We start from the raw sequence: 21,660 nt of genomic DNA on the forward strand, positions 1-21,660 counted from the left end.
TAAAAATGAGTCCTTCCATGGCTGCTTCCAAGATCATCTTGGGGACTGGTATTTTACATTGTTTCAGGGTGGCTGTGTATGAGTTCAGCAGATCAATTTCCTTAAAGAAGGTTTCTCCACTGAGTTGACAGACTGGTGAGCAGCAGAAAGTTTTCTGCCTTTTGTACTTTTGTATATGGAAGGTATTTGTGGCCTGATGTGGCACCCTAAGCATTACTCCCCTGTCTTGCTCATGGCAGAATGTCTTGGACTTCTTTCTGTTGGGATTCAAAAAGGAACTCAAAGAACAGTTAAGATTTCCATCCAGTGATTCATCAGTAGAACTTGACCCTCATTTTGCATGTTCTGATGGGGAACCCCAGTCAAGCCTTAGGGAAGATTCCTTTGATTTCTTTCCTTTCAGAGGGCTGTCCTTATTGCAGTACCTTCAGCCAGATGAGTGAGTGAAATGAGTGCCCATCATCTGTCCTCCATATCTCCAAATGGTTTTGGAAAGTTTTTTCAGTGTTCTCTAGAACTCATTCCCATGGTGAATAGTGAATTCCACCTGAACAAACCCATTTTGTTCTTCTCATCTCTGTCCAAACCGAATATACTTTCTAGGTCAAGAAAATCTGCCTGTGTTGGATGTTAAGACTTGAGAACATGTCTGTCTGTCTTTCTCATGCTTTAATTTTCTAAACTGAAGAAATTATTTCTTTGGTTTTGGGAGTTGCACCAAGGACAAGGGTCCAGCTAAAGACAACATTGCTAGTTGGGACCGAGGCTGCATTGTGAGTGTAGAATCATGTTGATAAGTCTCGTGCAGAGCTTGACAGATGCCATTTGGCTAGAGAAATCTCCACTTCATATGCCTCAGTGCTCACTGACTAAGTTTCCAAGGTGTGTAAGGCAAGGACCTGTTAACTCCTTACTCCTTTTACATGTCATTATCAACTGGACCTCTCCGCTCTCTGGAAGCCTTCTTTGGCAACAAGTTTTGCTAGTGGCACTAAAAAGTAAACTCACCTCCTGGTGTTAGTACTTGCTATATCTGCTCTCTGTCCCTTAATGCACTGTCATAGGATGGGAGAAGAGAGAGATATTTGAGAAGGTAAAATTACTTATAGGTAATTTTGTTTATCATAGTCTCATTTTCTCCTTTTCTGAATTCCACCTTCCATCTTGCTGTATGGTATGCCACTGTGTGCTTGTTTTATTATTTATCTAGCATACTGTTTCTCCCGCTGGAGGGAAGAGTCTAGCTGAGGCGTATATCATCAAGGACAAGGTTTCAGAATGCTTTGCCTCTCTGCTGCCCAATAGGTGGCATCATAACATTGCCTGTCCCTTAATCCACTAGTGAAAAATGGGAGAAGAGACAACCACAAACAGATTAGTCAGAAAATGATTTTCCTGTCTCCTTTGTTTAATATATTTGATAGTTTCCCTGATAATATGAAAATCCATTTTTTAATAAAAAATATTTACCGTATAGATGGGTTTTTTTACATATGGCCAAAGTGAAGAGAAAGTCTGTCATTCTAGTGTTTTAAGTGGAAAAATTCCTGTGCTTTCTAACTGAAAGCCTTGTGCTAACAAGAACTAGAACACACACACACATATACATATATGCAAGCACATACCATATTATAGTGAAATTTTTCAGCTGAAACATTTGGCGATACCAAATTATTTCTCAAATTCATGTCGGTTTCACTGAATTGTACATGTCAAGGGAAAAAGCAAACAAAATTCTGAAAGTTGAAGTGGTTTGTTTTGATATGTTCTGATTTTTTTAATTCAAAATGAATTTTTGTTTTTCTAATAATTTCCTTCCTTTGTATTTAAAAAATAATAAAAGTAGAGGGTGGAAATACTCCACCCTCAATCAAAAATTACAGTTCAGGTCACATAAAGCATTTTGTTTAATCAAAATATGTCTTTTAAAAATTTTCGGAAATGCTTACAAACCAAAAAAGGAATGTGCACAGCTCTACATTAGCTATACATTATGTATTAAGTACTCTTATGTTCTACTGGATGGATGTGGTTTGGTGGGAAAGGAGAACTTTCTCCAGTTCTACCCATTAATACCACATTTACCATTTAGTATCTGGGTTTTTTTTATGCTGAATTCTTTACTTAGTTTTTACAGCTGTTCATTTTGTATCTCAGTTTATATAGAGATCATAATATATCTTCAGTATTAAAAAAATAAAAATCTGGCAGTGTAATCTCTTTAAAAGGGTGACCAATATTGTACAATTATGCCTTAATGAAGAAAATAGAATTTAATGGTACTACTTCGTAACTTTAGGGTTTCTTTTTAGGGACATTTAAATTACAACTGTAGAGGGGATTTCTGTAATTTTAAAAGCTGTTATTATGGAATACTTTTCTCAGTGATTTTGAGGAGAGACTTTGCAGTCTTTTGGCGTTTTTTTTAGGGTCGAGTGGAATGGGACTTCCTGAGAGAAGGACAGAAGGAAGTTCCACTCTCCTATGTACTTTGTTTGGTTCAGTAGAGTTTAGGGCCCATTCCTTCTAATCTTATTGTATAATGTTTTAGGAGTACACATTAATACATAGAGGTAGGCAGTTGCAGGACTGAGCCTTTAGAGGCCACTTTGTTTAATTTGTTGTCAACTTATCACAGTTAAACATGTACCCCACAGTACCCAGTTACCCGTCTATTAAAAATGTTTGGTCAAAACACAAATGATAGCAAATACTACTTTCCTTAGTGAAATAGTGGAACAAGAATATTTAAGTTGCTAATGTAAATATACTTCTTGAAAAAATGTCAGACTCTGATTTTAAAAAAAAATGGACATAGAGAGTACAGTAAATGTAATAACATACAGAGAAGAATGTTTCAAAATATTTATTCCATGGGGGAGAAGATGAAACTTAAACAGTTAAACCAACAGTCTTTGGAGTGAAATTGGACAGTAAATTTGATGAGAATTTTCAGTGCCATCGCTTTCTCTGCATCGAGTGATAAAAAATTAAATGGATTTTTTTTAATCTGGAATTATGGCTGATTTCAAGTACTCTGCAAATATTGTCCAACTTTTGTCTGTCCTTAATGAATGCAGTTTGATCTAGGTTTATATAAATGAAGGCAATGGACTCCAATTGACTGTCTAGTATTTTTGCTAAAATATCTGTCATTTTTCAGTAGTGATATGGGTCTGTGAGAGAGCGGCATAAGGGAAGGTCTTTTCTACTTTAGGGAAAACATCATATAGGAAAAAGGAAAATAGACCAAAACTAGAGAAATAGTTCTAAAATATGGGAGTTAATTTTCTGTAACAATAAATTCACCAGTTACGTATCCAGAAAAATATACAGAGAAGAAATAAATACTTAGATATTTGGTTACTATTTGTTCAATAATACATTGTCCTGCAAAAAAAAAGACCCAGCACACCTATCCAATATTTTTAATATTATTTTTGATAGAAAAGCCTGGATTGATAAATACGTGTAATCAGAAGTTTAATCTAGTTTGATAAAAATCACCAGAAACAATATGTCCTGAGTAGTATAAACAGACTCACTCTGGAATATGGTAACCCCTGGTTAAATAGAGAGATCTGACAGCTTGTATTAATGTAGAATGTTTCTCTAAACAAAAGCTCAGTGTTGTAATGATTATCATTTTGTCTCTGATATTTACATGGTGATGATTTGTAAACCTGTTAAAAGTTCCTAAATAAAATTCAGTGCTCCTGGTAAGGTAGTTCAGAAGACAACTTGTAACAGGAAGATGTTTTTCCACATAATATCCCCCACAAGATATTCTTATACCAAGCTTTCCAAAACTGAAAGCCCCACTTCCTGAAATGTAGTTACTGGCATTTGCTACCTTTAAATATAGTTTTAAAGCCCTCAATACGTGAGAGAGCCAAATGGCTTGTGTGCACAGCCACGTGCTGCTGACTACAGGGGTGTGAGTTGCAGTGTGCACTAAACTGGACTACGTTAATGCTGTCTAACCCTTTAGTTTGTGCTAGGGCGGGTCTACACAGGACAGTTACAACACAACTCTTTACTATGTGCTGGAACTCACACCCCCATAGCCCACACCGTGGGGCTGTGTAGACACGCCCTGTTATGCTGTGCCTTTACAATGTAAATTTTTAAGCATCTCTCTTTTCTCAACCCTTTTACTCACCAGTTGTCATATACTGAGCCTTGGAACCTTCCCAATTATGCTTAAAAGAACACCAACCATGCCTTCTCTATTACTCTATTAACCCTGTGGAAAATGAAGAACAAAAACAAATAGAATTAAAACCTCAGGACACGCTATCCCTAATTCTCCTTCTAGAACTGGCACATGAGTAATGTTTCTTTTCACTAAATTGTATTTGTAATTCCACAATCAATGAAAGACTAAACCATTCTCGTGAATGGTTTTCTCAGATGATGGATGCACATAAGTTAAATAATTACAAATGGGTAGCAAGTGCTTTTTGAACAATTGTATCCTATCCACCAGTTTTCAGGATCCAGTTGTTCTACTTCACAATCTGGTGCTGACAAAGCAGTTATCTTTTTCTGCTAATTTAGTACAGTACTGCTGGGGAAGCCTGACTGAAAGGGACCTCTAGGGTATCAGCAATGCTGGGAGGGGCTGGGTGGGTGGGTCTTTCAGAGTCTGAATTCTCTTTGATAGAGCAAGAGAGACTTCCTTAGTCCCCAATAGATTACTGTGCTCTAGTCCATATTAATTTTAGTTCCTGCTGCTGCTGAATACAGGTCAAGTGTGTAAAAATGGGCCTGCTCTCCTCTCTCATGCCTATCGGAACCGTATTCTCATCCAAATGAACAAAGATTTTCATTGCTTCCCTTCTACTTTCCCCAACAGCAGTGCCCCCTTATACTGCTTATAACAATGGATTAAAAATATATTTGATATAACAGGATGCTCACAGGACAATCCTACCTCACCTTTGAGCATATCCTAATATCCTGCTCTCCATTCAAGGTTACCTGCTTGCATAATAACTAAAATGAAACAAACTGGCTCATTGAAATGTATTTTGCAAAAGGCATCTACAGATAGCCCAGGTTAACCATTATTTAAAGCCTTAACTTGTTCCAGTGCACTGACAGAACTTTCCTGTCCTCCCCTCTGACTTAAAAAACCTTTATGAGGCTGCAAAGAATGTCTGCCACACGGTACCTCTGCACAACACTGAATTCAGAAGCATACTGCAATTTTTTCAGCAGTACTTCCCAACCACTTTCCCAAAATCTGTAGCCAGTGTCTTATGATTGGCATTCAGTAATGCAGTGGGTCTCCAGTTCTGAATATTTCTGAAGTTACGATTAGCAAGAGCAGTCAGGGGATAGTAGAAAGTGCACCCAAGTGCAATAACTTTAGGACTGCAAGCTGGGGAGGCAAGAGTTAACAAACACAGCTCAGAGATGGCTTGGACTCATTAGCCTCAGTGAAAGCCAGCCAAGAGCATTTCTAAGTGAGAGAGCTGCAGCCAGAAAGGGACTGCTCAGAATAGAGAAATGAGTGTGTGGCCAGAGCGGGAAGGTTTTGTTCCTTACATGGGAAGTGATTCTAAGAGCTTGGCCAAAATTTTCCCAAGAGATGGACTATAATTATGAAGATCTGCTCAATCTACTGAGAAAAGTATCTCTTCTTGTAAATGCCAGTGAAAATGAGGTAGGACCAGAGTCTAAAATATGGAAAGAACAAGTCAAAAAGTACTTAGACAGGTTAGATGTCTTCAAATCACCAGGGCCTGATAAAATGCATCCTAGAATATTCAAGGAGTTGACTGATGAGATATCTGAGCCATGAGCCATTAGCAATTATCTTTGAAAAGTCATGGAAGATGGGAGACATTCCAGAAGGCTGGAAAAGGGCAAATATAGTGCCCATCTATAAAAAGGGAAATAAGGACAACCCGGGGAATTATAGACCAGTCAGCTTAACTGCTGTACCCAGAAAGATAATGGAGCAAATAATTAAACAAATCAATTTGCAAACACCTAGAGGATAATAAGGTGATAAATAACAGTCAGCATGGATTTGTCAAGAACAAATCATGTCAAACCAACCTGATAGCTTTCTTTGACAGGGTAACAAGTCTTGTGGATGGGGGGGGAAGCAGTAAATGTGGTATATCTTGACTTTAGTAAGGCTTTTGATACTGTCTCGCATGACCTTCTCATAAACAAATTAGGGAAATATAACCTAGATGGAGCTACTATAAGGTGAGTGCATAACTGGTTGGAAAATCGTTCCCAGAGAGTAGTTATCAGTGGTTCACAGTCATGCTGGAAGGGCATAACAAGTGGGGTCCCACAGGGATCAGTTCTGAGTCCAGTTCTGTTCAATATCTTCATCAGTGATTTAGATAATGGCAGAGATAGTACACTTATAAAGTTTGTGGACAATACCAAGCTGGGAGGGGTTGTAAGTGCTTAGGAGGATAGGATTAAAATTCAAAATGATCGGGACAAATTGGAGAAATGGTCTGAAGTAAATAGGATGAAATTCAATAAGGACAAATGCAAAGTACTCCATTTAGGAAGGAACAATCAGTTGCACACATACAAAATGGGAAATGACTGCCTAGGAAGGAGTACTGCAGAAAGGGATCTGGGGGTCATAGTTGATTACAAGCTAAATATGAGTCAACAGTGTAATGCTGTTGCAAAAAAAGCAAACATCATTCTGGAACGTATTAGCAGGAGTATTGTAAGCAAGACATGAGAAGTAATTCTTCTGCTCTACTCTGCGCTGATTAGGCCTCAGCTGGAGTATTGTGTCCGGTTCTGGGCGCCACATTTCAGGAAAGATGTGGACAAATTGGAGAAAGACCAGAGAAGAGCAACAAAAATGATTAAAGGTCTAGAAAACATGACCTCTGAAGAAAGATTGAAAAAATTGGGTTTGTTTAGTCTGGAGAAGAGAAGACTGAGAGGAGACATAACAGTTTTCAAGTACATATAAGGTTGTTACAAAGAGGAGGGATAAAAATTGTTCCTCTTAACCTCTGAGGATAGGACAAGAAGCAATGGGCTTAAATTGCAGCAAGGGCGATTTAGGTTGGACATTAGGAAAAACTTCCTAACTGTTAGAGTGGTTAAGCACTGGAATAAATTGCCTAGGGAGGTTGTGGAATCTCCATCACTGGGAATTTTTAAGAGCAGGTTGGACAAACACCTGTCAGGGATGGTCTAGATAATACTTAATCATGCCTTGAGTGCAGAGGACTGGACTAGATGACCTCTCAAGGTCCCTTCTGGTTCTGTGATTCTTGGTTCCATGAGTGGGTGCCACTTTGGAGAATGCACACACCTGACCTGTGGAGCCAGAAAGTGGATGAGAGCAGAGCCCGGGGGCAACTGAGCCCTAGCAGTGGGAAACCAATCCTGCAAAGCCCAGCATGCCGTACAAGTTCTCCCCATGACTAGCAGGTGAGGCTTGATCTGCTCTAGTGGTAGATGCAGAGTTTCAGGTCACCAAAATACAGTTAAAAGATTGTTTTGGTTTTATTTTGCACCCCACAGCCAGCACTACATCTCTGCGTGCTTTTTAACAGTCTTGGGTCCAACCTCTTAATAACACAAGATACAAATGCTTATACTTAAATTTACCTAAGTGTGCAGGACAGCTTTGTTTTTAATCTTCTTTGGAAAAGATGGAAATGATGATACACCGCTACCTCGATATAATGTGACCTGATATAACACGAATTCAGATATAATGCGGTAAAGCAGTGCTCCGGGGGGGCGGGGCTGCGCACTCCGTTGGATCAAAGCAAGTTCAATATAACGCGGTTTCACCTATAATGCGGTAAAGATTTTTTGGCTCCCGAGGACAGCGTTATATCGAGGTAGAGGTGTACAACTGAAACTTTCTCAGCTTACTGACAGAGTTGTGAATTTTCTTAAGTCAGTTTCCCCAAAGGAACATAGACAGAGCAAAGAGGAGATGGCAAAATGGAAGAGAATAAGTTCTAAAGGCTTCATACTAATTAATTGGGACAAAAAAATTAGAATAGGGCAGTAAAAAACTGGCAGAAGCAAAGGCAAAGACAAAGGCCAACCAGGTTGAACAGAGACCTTTCACTCTGGGTTTTATACTTGCTCTATGGAATAATGCTAGGATGGTTCACAGCAGTCCTTCTTGAATTTTCCCAGGAGCTCTTCTAACTTAAACAGTCTCAGCTCATAAACAAGAAAAATGTTGGGAAAACCCAAAACATATCCATAAGAGTTGAAACAAAGTTTAGACACGGTTCCTGCATGCATTGTGTAGACCTTAGCATGATTTTGGCTAAATGGTTTTAGGTAGTTTCCAAAGGTTTTCTTGATATTGGTCTGTAGCACTCTAACCTGAGATCTGTTAGTTTTTCCTGGAGATAGGCCACACCAGCCGTTCATCTTGGCCACTCTCAGGACAGGTAGCTTCCTCCCTGCATCTAGTGAATGCTGTTTCTCCCTCTGCTGAAGGCTGTCTGCAGACTCTGGCAGACATCACTTCTTCACAACCAGGAGGGCTAGAAATATATTTAAATGAAAGCTTAGTTTCACATGTGTAAGAGCTAGGGTGGTAGGCACTTTCCTATTGTATATATTACTTACACCCTGGGGTAGAGCTGGATTATCTGAACCCCAGAGAGGAGGAAGCAAGCCTGAGTTGCCCAGTGCAGCTCAGCATAGCACAAATGATCATGCTTTGAACATCTGTAGTATTTCATCTTCGCCAACCAGAACTCCAGTGAAAGCACCGCGGTATTCCTGACTCCGTTATCTTACCCATTCTCCCATTGACGTGCTTTGACACCTTTGTTTATTTACCTGTAAATTGAGGATCATATTTGCCTCCCTCCTGAGATTATGATATTTATAGTTTATAAGGTGCTTTGAGATTTTGGGAAAAATGCTATAAATACAAAGTATTGTAAAGTATTGTTATTCTGCATATTCTACTGTTTACGTGGTTTCAGATTGCCAACGTGTAATGTAAATTCTTTGTTTAGATCTGGCAGTGCGGAGGAAGTCTTGAGATCCACCCATGTTCTCATGTAGGTCATGTTTTCCCCAAACAAGCTCCCTACTCACGTGCCAAGGCCCTGGCTAACAGTGTACGTGCAGCAGAAGTTTGGATGGATGAATACAAAGAGCTTTATTACCACCGAAATCCACATGCACGTATGGTGAGTTTGATATCTATTGTGCTTAGAACTAAACTTGTATTTCTTTTCAATTTAACAGAAAAATCATTTATGGTGTTTTTGTTTGTTTGTTTTGTTTTAGTAGCTAAATTCAGGTTTTTTGCAAATTAATGTCTTTCACTGACATAAAAATGAACATTATCTACAGGGTTAATTTTTAATATCTCTTGGAAAACTGGGGAAACTCCAGAGGACTGGAAGAAAGCAATAGCTGTGCCTGTATTTAAAAAGGGTAAGCTGCATGACCCAGGTAATGACAGGCTGGTTAGGTTGACATTGATGCATATTGGAATAATGCAACAGCTGTTACAGGACTCTGTCAGTACATGATAGAAATACAATTAATGCTACCAACTAGTTTAATGGAAAATAGGTCTTATCTAACCTACTTGGCAATGTTCTTCAACAAGATTACAAGTCTGGTTGATAAAGGTAGCTGTGTTGGTCATTACAGAGATATTACAGAGACAAGGTGGGTGTGATAATATCTTTTATTGGACTGACTTCGGTTGGTGAGAGAGACGAGCTTTCGAGCTACACAGCACTATCTCACTCACTAACAGAAGCTGGTCCAATAAAAGATATTACCTCACCCACCTTTCTCTCTAAAAGTAACTGTTGACATAATAGATTTGTTTTTTGTAAGTTTGGCATAGTGCTGTAGAACATTCTGATTTAAAAATATTAATGTGATACAAAATTAATATGGTGCAAATTAATTTGATTAAAATACAGATCTAAAAACATAATTGTTAATGGAGAATCATAAATGAGAGAGAATGCTGCTGGTGGGGTGTTCCAAGGATTGTTTTTTTCCAAAACTAGTTATTTTTAGGAATAATATGGAAAAAAGTATAAAATCATTGGTGCTAAAAGTTAGCAGGTAACACAAAGATTGGCAGGAGGGTTAATAATGAGGACAGGTCATTGATATAGAATGATCTGATCACTTGATAAGCTGGGCACAGATAAGCAATGTGCATTTTGATACAGCCAAATGAGAGGTCATACATCTAGGATATCCTTATAGGGTGGTATCTATCCTGGAAAGCAATCACTCTGAAAGATCACTGTAGTGAGCTTCGAGAGTGATGCTATGGCAAAAAATGTTAACGTGGTCCTTGGATGTATAAATGAGAATATAAAGTAGGAGTAGAGAGATTGCATCACCTTTGCATATCACACTAGTAAGACCATTGCATGAATATTGTGTCCATTTCTGATGGCCGCACTTAAGGTGATGAAAAATTGGAGTGGGATGAGAGAATTGATAGAGAAATGATTTGGGGTCTGAAAAATATTCTTTACAATGTAATATTTAAGGAGTCCAATTTAGTTTGCTTGTCAAAGAGAAGATTATATTATCACTATAAGTATCTACATAAACTGAAGATATCTAACATTGCAGGAATAGGGGGAAGGGGATTAACTTAGATGTCTTTTTAATAGGGCTGTCGATTAATTGCAGTTAACTCACGCGATTAACTCAAAATAATCACGATTAAAAATATTTATCCTGATTAATCAGTTTCAATTGCACTGTTAAATAATAGAATACCAATTGAAATGTATTAAATATTTTGGATGTTTTTCTACATTTTCATATATACTGTATTCTGTGTTGTAATTTAAATCAAAGTGTATATTATTTTTGCTTACAAATATTTGCACTATAAAAATGATTAAAAAAATATTTTTCAATTCACCTCATACAAGTACTGTAGTGCAATCTCTGTCGTGAAAGTGCAACTTACAAATGTAGATTTTTTTTTGTTACGTGACTTCACTCAAAAACAAAACAATGTAAAACTTCAGAGCCTATAAGTCCGCTCAGTCCTACTTCTTGTTCAGTCAATCACTAAGACAAACAAGTTTGTTTACATTTAAAGGAGATAATGCTGCCCTCTTCTTATTTACAAAGTCACCAGAAAGTGAGAACAGGCATTTGCATGGCACTTTTGTAGCCAGCATTGCAAGGTATTTACATGCCAGATATGCTAAACATTCGTATGCCCCTTCATGCTTCGGCCACCATTCCATAGGACATGCTTCCATGCTGATGACGCTCATTAAAAAAATAAGCGTTAATTAAATTTCTGACTGAACTCCTTGGGGCAATATTGTATGTCCCCTTGTAGCACTGCCTGCTCCCGGCCCCTCCACAAACTCAATTGGAGACCGCTCCAAAGAACATACACCAGTGCTCTTTTATTGTTCATGCCTATCCCCACCACCTACTATTTACATATCTTACAGACCAACACCCTGGGAGACCGCTAGCTTCTCCTGCCAGCAGGGATCTAGAGCTCTTTGCTCCTCCCTTTCTTGTCTCTCCCCCTCTGCTTCCTCCCAGCCAGCTTTATATATCAGGCTGGCCACTCAGGCCCGCAGGTGCATCCCCTCAGGTGATTAGGGTGTGGCCTCCCCAGCCAGTTCTAACTAATCCCCCTTTTTAAGCAGAGCTGGGCTAACAGGGGCCTGGCTTGGATCTCCTAGCCAGCATCCTGTTACACCCCCGCATCTGCCATATATTTCCTGGTATAGCAGTCTCAGATGATGACCCAGCACATGTTGTTGATTTTAAGAACACTTTTGCTGCAGATTTGACAAAACGCAAATAAGGTACCAATTTGAGATTTTTAAAGATAGCTACAGCAGTGGACACAAGGTTTAAGAATCTGAAGTTCCTTCCAAAATCTGAGAGGGACAAGGTGTGGAGCTTGGTTTCAGAAGTCTTAAAAGAGGAACACTCCGATACAGAAACTACAGTACCCGAACCACCAAAAAAGAAAATCAACCTTCTGCTGGTGGCATCTGACTCAGATAATGAAAATAAACATGTGTTGGTCCGCACTGCTTTGGATTGTTATCGAGCAGAACCCATCATCAGCATGGACACATGTCTTCTGGAATGGTGGTTGAAGCATGAAGGGACATGTGAATCTTTAGCGCATCTGGCACATAAATATCTTGCGATGCTGGCTACAACAGTGCCACGAGAACGCCTTTTCTCAGTTTCAGGTGACATTGTAAACAAGAAGTTGTCAGCATTATCTCCTGCAAATGTAAACAAACTTGTTTGTCTGAGCGATTAGCTGAACAAGAAGTAGGACTGAGTGGACTTGCAGGCTCTAAAATTTTAGATGTTTTATTTTTGAATGCAGGGTTTTTTGTACATAATTCTACATTTGTATGTTCAACTTTCATGATAAAGATTGCATTACAGTACTTGTATTAGGTGAATTGAAAAATACTATTTTTTTTACAATGTAAATACTTGTAATCAAAAATAAATATAAAGTGAGCACTGTACACTTTGTATTCCGAGTTGTAATTGAAATCAATATATTTGGAAATGTAGAAAACATCCAAAAATATTTAAATAAATGGTATTGTTATTGTTTAACAATATAATTAATCGCGCAATTAATCAAGATTAATTTTTCTAATTGCTGACAGCCCTACTTTCTAAACAAGATGTTTTAGCTCAACAACATGTCACTAGAGCTTCTCATTGAAATGGTTATAAGATTTTTTTTTTTTTTTAATATGGGAAAACAACATTTTCCCCTTATCTCCCTCTTGGAAGCAGCTGAATCATTTTTAGCTGAAACTTTCCCAAAATTTTCAACATGAAACAGACACCTGGCATGGAGAATTACAACCTGTATGGTTAATGTTTGGCAAAGTTATAAACCACTGAAACAGGGCCTTATAATAGGAAAGTTTCAGGTAATCTTAACCATAGGGAGCAATACCTTCAATGGTTTTCAGTGGTTTATACTACTGTGCTACCTAAAATTATAATATTGAAACAGTATGATCTTGTAGCAGAGCTAGAAGTAGAACCCAAATCTTCCATCTAGAGCCCTATGCAAGATTGTTTTTAATTGTGCTCCTGTGCTGTTCCCACTATTATGGCAGCGGGTCCTGCGGGAACTGCAGGATCCTGGTCCTGCTGTAGGGCTCTACACTAGTCCTGTGCAGGACTCTACTTCCATCTTCAAATCCCATGCTTTAACCACGAGACCCGACCATCTCATATACACCTTTATTTTAAGAGTTTGTCATAAAGTGAAAACAGATTGTTATAAATTATAGGAAGCAGAATCTCCACTAATTGATCAGATTGCTGGAGGGATAGCCATTACTGAGTAACGGAATTTTTAAAAACGTCAGCCACTTACATATAGCTCACTAAAGTTCAGAACACTTCAAACCTGTACTTATATGGATAAGCTGACACGACAGCTTGAAGCACACAATAGACATATTTGCTGAACCTGTCAACACAGCATATTTAGTCGTGTCCCATTAGATTTCACAGGCTAAGCATGGCCAGACTGGGTCAGTAGTTGAATGGGAGACATACAAGGAATATATATACCGTACATGCTGCAGGATATGGTAGTGTTCATTCACTAGTTAACCCTCTTCTGTTTTAGCGGATACTTAACCAGTGCACAAATATGGTTTCAGGCGATGTCTATGCTACAGATATCAACATAGCTATGCCGCTAGGTCAGGGGTTTGAAGAGATGTGATCCCTGACTGACACAGCTGTCCTGGCAAAAGTTCTTACATAGACTCAGTTATACTGGCATAAAAGTGCTTTACTGGAATAGTTTTTTTTTCATTCATAGGGTGGGTGGAATCAGCTGTATCAGTAAAAACACAGTTTTGCTGGTATAACTACATCTAGAGTGGGAGCGCTTTGCTGATATACTATACTAGTATTCCTATACTGGTAAAGGGCTCCTAGTGTACATGTGACCTTAGAGGATGGGGCAGTTTTGGCAAAGATACCCTCTTTCAAAAGAGACATAACTTGGATATCCTTGGCCACTTGTGGTCAAACACCTCACTGCACTTTTCATAAGAGTAGAGATATTAATGCCAGCGTTCTGGCCAAACTCCATTCCATTCTCCATATTTATTGTACTGTATTAAAACAAAAACAAAAAAACCCCATTAACTTCAACCTCATGCTCTCTTGTTTCAAGATATTGGCACATCTGATTATCACAATCCACATATATGTAGAGTTGTTCTACTTTAACATTACAGAAGTCACCCATCAAAGTTTTGTGTTAGAACACAAGTTTGATGAAACAGGGATGTGCATTGTTTTTCCATATCTGTTGGAGATGGAATTGAATGCTTTCCAGAGTGTGGGAATGTTATTGATGGTGTCATGCATGATGGGAAGGTGGCAATAAATGCTGGGGAATTTTCCCTTTATTTTTTAATTCCATAATTTTAAGGTGCTTGGTAGCTGCAGGATGTTGTGCTGAATCTTTAACTGTCATTAAATGAAGTTTTTTCTGTTAATAGCCTAGATCTTTTTTTTTTAGTTGGGTTGCTGTAACTCACTATGCTTAGGCTGGAGGGTTTGCTTTTTGTTTTTCCAAAAATTGTGCCCCCTGAATTGTGGTTCCCATAACAATGTGATGCAACAAATGGCTCCTGGGTCCTGATACAGGATGTTCCTTACTCTGCCTGCCCTTGGTAGTTTGACAGCCTGTCTATGCAGCAGGGTTCTTTGTGGTGATGGGGTACAGAAGCATTCCTGAGGGAAGGGGGATCTCCAAGGAATCAATACTGAGATCATAAACCAAGTGGAGGATATATTCTTGCAATAGGAAATAGTGGGCCTTGCTGGGGAGAGAAAGGGGGCATTGGGTGACAGGGCACCCTTGCTGTTCCCATCCACACGTGCTAGCCATTTGGTTTTTGGGAACAGTTACATCTAAGCTCATATTAGCCATGTTTTTTTCAACTTGGACATGAAAATTCAAACACTTCACAAGATACTATTGGCATTTTAAAGTAATCTTAATCAAAACACAGTTTTGATGAAAGTTGAACACTCCCACTGAAACTAAAACGTTGGGAAAATCTTAACTATGGATAGTGCTATGGCTCCACCAATATTAACATCACATCGTTCTATCTATCTGTTAGAGTAGTCTGTCTGTATTTCGGGTCTTCCTCCCATTTAGCAGTGGGGACGGGAGGGTGATCGTGATCCCTGACACCTATTTGCTACCTTCCTGGGAGTCTCAAACTCTAGGATGACAACTCATATTGTAATCTGGCCAGGGAGAAAAGTATTCAGAGTAAGCCATTGCTAATCAATGAAGTATTCAGCAAGGGAAAAGTCACATGCAGAAAGGAAGCTCCTTGCATCTGGTCTGATCTCAGACAAGTGGTTCAGAACTTTTCCACATGAAACCAACAAACCTGAGTGTGCAAGAGGGAGGAGCTGCCAATGTAGAGTGCCTATTTCTTCTCAGAAAATAGTGAAGAGATGTGAATTTGGGGGCTTACCTTTTAATAAAGTTCTCAACTTTTAGAGCCTTGTCAAGTACATTGTTTGCTTTTTGTGTTTGTTTGATTTTTTCCCCCCCAGTCTGCTGGCACCTAAGCTTCCAGTGAATTGAACAATGTGTCAGAATGGCTTGGAATGCAGTGGTTCTTCTTTAAGTGCTTGTCCCTATGTGTAGTGCACTTCAGGTTTACGCATTTGCACCATGCATCAAGGACTGCAGAAATTTTCCTAGCAGTGTCTATCTGGTCTGAGTATGTGCCCCTGCTCTTCTTGTGCTCTGCACTGAAGTTATAAAGGGGGCTGCCAGACAGCTGCCATCTTAGTTCCCTTTTTACCACTTGTGGTTTAAAATGGAGCTTCAGTGTTCACACTGACTTCAACTTTTTTCCTGTAAATAATTTGTAATAGTTTAGCTATTTAGTATAGTTAGGACAGACATTTGGGGTTCTGTCCCCTAAGATTTGGGATCCTCCTCTGGATCAGAGAGGGATTCCTGTATTTCCCCACCACACCCCCGTTCTTTGACAGTAGTGGGGAGAGTCCCCCAAGGAAGGATTCCTGGCTTCAAAAACTTCATCAACTGCCACAAATCCTTCCTGATCACAGACTACCATCATGCCAGTCTCTACTGCCTGGAGGAAACCCACGTCTCATCCAGGTGCAGTATCTGCAAGTAGTCTCCAAGAAGGACAAAACAGCTGAGGAAGTTCCTGCTCCAAAGATTCCTCATGGAGAGGTCCTTGAGACTAGGGAAAACTTCTGATTGCAAGGACCTGTATGTTGGCCTGAAGAAGGTAGGAGCAGCACACTGAGTTTGGCTCTGTCCAGCTCCAAGGCCTCCACCCCACGCCCACTGGCTGCTGCTCTTCTCTGACGAGGTGGTGATTCCAGCCATATCCCGATGATCCTAAGGCTTTCCAGAACTTGCTTAAAAGGGTGGCAGAGACACCACAGATTTCCCTGGAAGAAATCCAGGAAGCCCTGCACAGACTGCAGAACATCGTATGTAGCTCGAGTTCAAGTAGAGCGGAGCTTCCTATTAACAAGGCTATCCTTGAACCCACCAGGACACTTTGGCAGATGGTTCCACCAGTATCCAAGCAGGCTGAAAAGAGGTATTTCAGATCTGCAAGAGGCTCGGACTAACTATTTTCATATCGGTCTCCCAGCTCTCTGGTAGTATCAGCTACTACTGAGCATAGTAGACAAGCCAGGTTTGTGCCTCATGAAAAGGAGGCAAAGAGGTTGGACTTCTTTGGCCTCTCTCCAGTGTCAAACTGAAACCATCAAGCATTGATGGCCAAATATAATTTTATCATCTTTAATAAGCTGACAGACTTTATCAAGAAAGTACCTCAGGACGCTAGGGAGCAGTTTTAGGCCCTGATCGAAGAGGGGAAGTGGGTGGCTAGGTCTGATGGCCAGATGGCTTTAAATGTGGCGAACACAGCAGCGATGGCAAGGGCAGTGGTAATGAGGTGGCTTTCTCTTTTCCAGGGTTCCTGAAGGAAATGCAAACAACAGTGTAGGACCTTTTGTTTGAGTGCGACAAGCTGCTCTGCACAAAGACAGAATAATTCTTCCACTTGTTAAAAGTCTCTGGAGCCATGCTCTACACCCTTGATGTGCACACGCTTACAATTAAGTGGAAATCCAGCAAGCAGCAATTTCGACAGAGACCAGCCCTGCTGGCATTTTTACCATCATCAGCAGCAAGAACTACTCCTCAGGTATCAGAGGACTCATGAAAATGGTGCTCTGGGGCAATCATCCATTACCTCCCAGCCAGCACTGGCTCCAAAGTGAGTGTTTTAATGGAACTTTCAAGAGCTGTGCACCAACAACCTCATCAGATCTAGACATTTCAACTGTCTTTTCTACCCTTTTGGAGGAAGACTCTCCCACTACCTGTCCGCCTGGACAGAGAACAGTATGGACAAGTGAATACTAGAGGTTCTCTCCTTGGGATCGCCATCCAGTTTTTACCTCATCTCGCTTCCTGAAAGGCTTGGTTAGAGTCTTCCCTCCAAATCTTGTATCAACCAAATCTTGAACCTGGTTTTATCAACTCAGACAAGGGCAGTACTTGAGCCTCTGGCATCTTGCTTTTTGATACACCTTTCCATAAAGGTAACAGTTCTAGTTGTAATCATGTCTGCCAGAAGAATAGGGGAGTTAGGAGGGTTCCTGGCTGACACCCTTCACCATACAGTTTTCCAGAAGGATAAAATATTCATGAGACTTTGCCCAATATTTATTCTTAAGGTAGTATCTTACTTTCACATCAGTCAAGTATCCACTTACCTGTATTTCACACATGAGTAGGCAAGAGGTGATGTGGTACTCCTCGGATGTGCGTAGGGACTTTGCCTTTTGTCTGCAGAAGACAAAGTAATTTCATACACCTCCCAGACTCTGTCTTATCTGTGGAAAGGATGGAAGGAGAGGCTAGAAACTTACTTTTGTTTTAATGAAAGGATAAGAAAGGGGCAGAGGAAAAGGAAGGTGGCCTCTGGGAAACTTGGGGATTGCAAATGAGGTTGTGACCACAGGTTGAGAACCCTTGGACTATGGAAAGAAGTGGATTTTGAAGGCATATTTGAAGAAATTGTGAGCTCTATTTGAATCTGTAGCAAGTGAAAAGTTTGAGTGGTGGCTTTCTTTAGCAGATTTAAGGTTCCATTTTTAAACTTAGTTTTCTTTTATTGAATTTACTAATTTACAAGATATAAGTTCAAAGGCAACCTTAACTGAGAATTTCCAAACTTTTAAACACATTTAAGTTTAATGATGTCTTTAGAGAGGATTTTGCAAATGGATGGTGAGAATAATTTAGCACTCTTAACTTAAATTCATGCACTGTTATTGAGACTTTAAAATATCCAGTCAAAGAGCCTTAACTGTTAATTTGCTACTGTGTTCTCACTTTAAACAGATTTTTTTTTAAAGAATTCAATTTGCACTGTGTTTGAAAGCATTGTTGTTAAAATATTAAGAAATTTAATAATAATGAAACCAAATCCAGGGCCAAGTAATGGGAGGTTTTTTTTCCCTGGAAAGCACTGCAGGATCAGTTTCCTAATAGTGTATGTTGCTAATCTAACAGAAAGCACCTGTTCTTATTCTTCTATTGTATTTTATTATATTGTAGGAGCCCTATGGAGATGTGACAGAAAGGAGGCTGCTTCGAGAGAAGCTCAGATGTAAAGACTTCAAATGGTTCTTGGAGAATATTTACCCTGAACTTCATGTACCTGAAGACAGAGCTGGCTTCTTTGGAATGGTAGGCAACATGCTTCATTGGTGTCTGGAAAGTGTCTTCCTAAGTCACTCTCTCCTCTCTTTTATTAGTTAAGATATGGAAGATAAAGATGTACCTGGTATTTTTATTCCAGAAAATATTGATTTTGGTAGAATTTAATTAGACTTGGTAGACACTAAAATTTGGTGGGTATTAGAAATTTAATATAAAGTAAAATAGTATGGTTAAAACCAAAACCTGCCATAAATTGCAGCTCAAAATTAAGTCTTAAGTGGGCTAATGGGGTTAGTGAGTATGGCTTTCAACATTTCTTAAAACATTACAGATAAGGAAAAAGCATTTATTGAGATTTTGGGATATGTTTTTAGTTTTGAACTTGAAAACAGGAATAAAGTGCTTTTAAACATATATGAACACATAATTGAGATTAGACTAATAGTCAGGAAATAACTTTCTTTCCTACTAATGATTTTTTTTAGAATTTTATTTTTGTTTGTAGCAATATAAAGCACCCACACCAATCAGCTGAGCATGCTGCTGGTTATCAGTAATACACATCTTAGTTAGCATCACTCCTTCTACTAAGCAGCAATTCTTAATGTAAAAAAATGCTAATAATCCAGTACACCAAATAGCACCTCAGTTTCTGAACTCCCTCAAAAGGGCCATCAAAGCTGACAAATCTGAACTGTTTCGGGTCAGTTTAAGGAAGGTATTCCAAAGTCCTGGGGGCTTTATGGAGAATGCTCAGCCAGCTGTCCCCTCTCTGTTATGTCAAGCATGAGCACCTCCAGTGATCACAACTGTGGTGCTCTGTCATGGGGAGCGGTGGACGGTAGTAATCCTTCAGATATTCTGGTCCCAGACCTTTTGGGACTTTATATGTCAAAACTAACATTTGAAAGTTTATCCAGTAGGTAATTGTTGACCAATGCAGATCCCTGAGCACAGGTGTCATGTGCTGTCTAAGACACTCAGGGGTACATCTACACTGCAAAAAACCCAACAACCCTGCAGCAGCAGGTCTCAGAACCCGGATCAACTGACTCTGACTTTTAGGGCTCATGCTGCAGGCTAAAAAAATAGTAGTGTAGACATTCCCGCCCACCCCAAAAAGAGGGGTGGGTCTCAGAGCCCAGGCTGCAATCCAAGCAGGCATGTCTGCAGCGTTATTTTTAGCCCTGTAGTGCAAACCTGAGTTGGTTTCCCAAACCTTGAGACTCACTGCCACTTTTTCCCCCCGTTTTTGGTTTTTGCAGTGTAAATGTACCCTCAGTTACCAGTTGGACAGCCACCTTTTGCACCAGTTGCATCTTATAAATAAATTTAAGATGCATTGAAATAATCTTATTCTGAGAGGACAAAGACATGGATGATGGTAGCAAAAGCCACATCTGAAAGATAAAGCTGTACCCTTCTGGCCAGGCTCAGACAAGTAAATGATCCTATATGTCACCTGGTCTTATACGTGTAGCTGTGGTTACCCCAAGTTTATAATCTCGGGCCCTTCCTAGAGCAAGTTCTGACACTTCTGGTTTTTAATCTCAGGCAACCAACATCACCTCAGTCTTGTCCTGACTGAGCCAGACTGACCCAGCATGCTTTAATACTGCCAAGTGCTGGATTAGTCACTTAACTGCCTCTACTGGATTTTTCTCAGTGGAGAAATAAAGCTGTGTGTTGTCCATGTACTGAAAACACCATAGCGCAAGTCTCCTCATTCACTCCCCTAACAGACTGTGACATTCCCCTGGTGTTATCTGGACCGGTGATCTGCTAGGCCACTCCAATCCTCAGCTCTGGGAGCCAGCCTTACCCTGCTCTGCTGTGAGAACCCCCACTCCCAGGATGTTCATGCACAGCCTCTGGCATATAAACTGGTCCCAGCTACATGAGTGAGCACTTTTGGCCAGCTGCTGCTTGGATTGTGCAACCGAATGACACCAGCCAGTATCTCCCATCCCAGACACAACCGTAGGAACCTCCGTCTTGCAGTGTCCGGTTATGCCCGCTGGATGCTGCAAGCTTATATGAGTTCGTCAATTTAACAAACAAATTGATATATACCAGGCTTGTTATCCCAAGGGGAGTTTCTGACATGCTTCAAACCAAATGCACTGCTTCAGGTAGAATAAACAAATTAACTACAAAAGAGAGATTTTAAGTGATTATAAGTCAAAGCACAACAAATCAGATTTGGTCAAATTAATTAAGAGCAAAACACATTCTAAGCTGATCTTAACACTTTCAGTGCCCTTACAAACTTAGATGCTTCTCACCACAGGCTGGCTGGTTGTCCTTCAGTCAGGCTCTCCCCTTTGATCAGCGCTTCAGTCGCTTGGTGGTGGTGTCTGTAGATGGAGGTGGGAGAGAGAGGAAGAGCATGGCACACGTCTCTCCCTTTTATCATGTTCTTTCTTCCCTCTTGGCTTTGCCCCCCCCCCCTTCAGGGTCAGGTGAGCATTACCTCATCGTAGTCCCAAACTGACAAAGGGAAGGGGGGGTGACTCACTCGAGAGTCCAACAGATCCTTTGTTGCTGTCTAGGCCAGTGTCCTTTGGTCCTGTGAGGCTGGGCTGGGTTTGTCCCATACATGCCCTGATGAGGTGTGAACTGCCCCTCTGTTCCTGGAGAGTTTTGCCTGGGCTTGTTTTAAGCCATGGGGACACATTTTCAGCCTCATAACTATATACATGAAATTACAACCTATAACGTTACTATAACATTACTACAACAACACTCAGTGCATCATGAGCCTTCTGAAGACACCCAACGTGACAAACTTTGCATTGGATACAACACAATCATATTATAAGGATGGGCATGGGAGTGCATGGTGTTCCCCCAAGATACAGAGTGTCACACAGACC

The 21,660-nt window shown here is 40.1% G+C and overlaps 1 protein-coding gene across 1 annotated transcript in view; it reads left to right on the plus strand.

Moving 5' to 3' along the window:
- Window positions 1-21,660, plus strand: part of GALNT12 (polypeptide N-acetylgalactosaminyltransferase 12) — an 86,865-nt gene that overhangs the window by 42,927 nt on the left and 22,278 nt on the right. Inside the window, exons 6-7 of the mRNA XM_065399128.1 lie at window positions 9,003-9,179; window positions 18,680-18,811. Coding sequence (XP_065255200.1) covers window positions 9,003-9,179; window positions 18,680-18,811 — 309 coding nt within the window. The remainder of the gene's footprint in view (window positions 1-9,002; window positions 9,180-18,679; window positions 18,812-21,660) is intronic.

Source organism: Emys orbicularis, chromosome 2, assembly GCF_028017835.1.
Source record: "Emys orbicularis isolate rEmyOrb1 chromosome 2, rEmyOrb1.hap1, whole genome shotgun sequence".
NCBI lineage: Eukaryota > Metazoa > Chordata > Testudines > Emydidae > Emys > Emys orbicularis.